The sequence below is a fragment of the Microtus ochrogaster genome, unplaced genomic scaffold (genome assembly GCF_000317375.1).
Source record: "Microtus ochrogaster isolate Prairie Vole_2 unplaced genomic scaffold, MicOch1.0 UNK3483, whole genome shotgun sequence".
NCBI classification, from domain to species: domain Eukaryota; kingdom Metazoa; phylum Chordata; class Mammalia; order Rodentia; family Cricetidae; genus Microtus; species Microtus ochrogaster.
The window spans coordinates 1-2,000 of NW_004952577.1; the positions used below are offsets into that span (position 1 = coordinate 1).

A 2,000-nucleotide genomic window follows, 5' to 3' on the forward strand; every position below is an offset into this window, starting at 1 on the left:
ACACACACACACACACACACACACACACACACACACACACACGCAGAGAACACTAGGCCTGTAACTGACGGACCTGGGTGGGAACTGTAGGATCTTCCCATCCATCCTCCCACTTACAGCTTCCTTATTCTCTTCTTCATAGCGGCCTTCCTTACCCAGTCTGTGTGTCTAGATGACACAACAGTCAAGTTTGAGATCTGGGACACGGCTGGGCAGGAGCGATACCACAGCCTAGCCCCTATGTACTACAGGGGTGCCCAGGCTGCAATTGTGGTTTATGATATTACTAATCAGGTAAGTGGACTGAGAAGATTGTTTATCGAGAAGACTTACTTATAGAAATTAAATTAGGTGGGGGAGAAGAAACAGGTTCTTGAAATAGCACAATAAAAGTACTGAGTATGTTTCCAAGCAGTCAAGCAGAGGAAGGAGCGAGAGCGGGAAGGAGGAGACTGAGTGGCAGTGATGTGAGCGGGAAGGGAGGGGCACCTGGGAGAGCTGTGAGACTGGGTTTTGCAGGTGGCAATTGTGGATTAGCACTCATTCCAGCCCATTCTCTCTCTCGTGTTTTCTTAGGAAACTTTTGCCCGGGCAAAGACATGGGTAAAGGAACTGCAGCGGCAAGCCAGCCCTAGCATTGTTATTGCCTTGGCAGGGAACAAAGCTGACCTTGCCAACAAGCGCATGGTGGAGTATGAAGTAAGATGGTCCACAGAGCCCTCCCTAACACTCACCACACTCTTGAAAAGTCACGTGAGGCACTCATTGTTCCGCTTCCTAGTTGTGCACCACATTAAATACAGCAACACTGTGGCCATAACGGCAGCCAGAAGATTTTAGAAGAGTTAGAAGATTGCAGATCAGAGGGGTAAGGAAATTTCACTTGTAGTGACCAGGGTAAAAACAGGAAGAAGGGAGCAGTTAAATTTGCGGTAAGGAGGTATTGACATGCCATAACCCACAGATTCCTATCAGTTCACCCTTCTCCATAACGAGAACTCCTTACACTGGGGAGGTGGTTCTAGTTGTACAGTGCTTGTGTGGCCCAGCTGAGGACTTGGGGATCCCAGAACCCACATGAAAAAGGCTTGGTTAAGGTAGCAGCACATGCCTGCAGTCTCAGTGCTGGGGATGTGGAGAGTGGAGTATCTCAGGGGCTTGCTGGCAGCTACTCGAGCCAAAACAGTCAGTTTCTAGTTCAGTGAGAGATGTTGTCTTAAACACTAATAAAATGCTGGGCGGTGGTGGCTCACACCTTTAATCCCAGCTCTGGGGAGGCAGAGGCAGGCAGATATCTGAGTCTGCGAGACCAGCCTGGTCTACAGAGCTAGTTCCAGGACAGGCTCCAAAGCCACAGAGAAACCCTGTCTCGAAAAAAACCAAAAAACAAACAAACAACAAAAGGGTAGAACACGGATGACCATGCCCGTGCAGACGTGTTCTCTACCCTCACAGCTTGTTCTCCTGTATACCACGTGCATGCAGTGTCTGTGGAGACAGAAGAGAATCAGATCCCTTGGACTAGAGCCATGTGGTTGCTGGGATTGAACCTCAGGTCGTCTGGAAGAATAGCGGTGTTCTCTGCTGCTAACCCTTTTGTGTTTGTATTTAATCCCAGCATTCAGGAAGCAGAAGCAGGCAAATCCCTTTGACTTCAAGGCCAGCCTTAATCAGTTCCAAGAGCCAGTGCCACACACTGAGACCCTTGCTTAAATGAATAAACAAACACAAGGTCTCACTTGGCCCAGACTGACCTCACACTTGTTAAATACCCCAGTATAACCTGAACTCCTGACACTCCTGCCTTTGCCAACAAATGTTGAGAGGCCATCTTAGTCCTGTTCCAATACACACACACACACACACACACACACACACACACACACACACACACACGCAGAGAACGAACACTAGGCCTGTAACTGACGGACCTGGGTGGGAACTGTAGGATCTTCCCATCCATCCTCCCACTTACAGCTTCCTTATTCTCTTCTTCATAG

General features: G+C 48.8%; 1 protein-coding gene across 1 annotated transcript; it reads left to right on the forward strand.

Moving 5' to 3' along the window:
• Positions 1 to 90: 90 nt before the first annotated feature.
• LOC101980895 (ras-related protein Rab-5B-like) lies at positions 91 to 1,211 on the forward strand (the record flags this gene model as incomplete). The annotated part of the gene is made up of 2 exons (XM_005372385.2): positions 91 to 294; positions 577 to 1,211. Coding segments are annotated over 2 exons (468 nt in total), but the record flags the coding sequence as incomplete, so codon positions are not given.
• Positions 1,212 to 2,000: the final 789 nt, after the last annotated feature.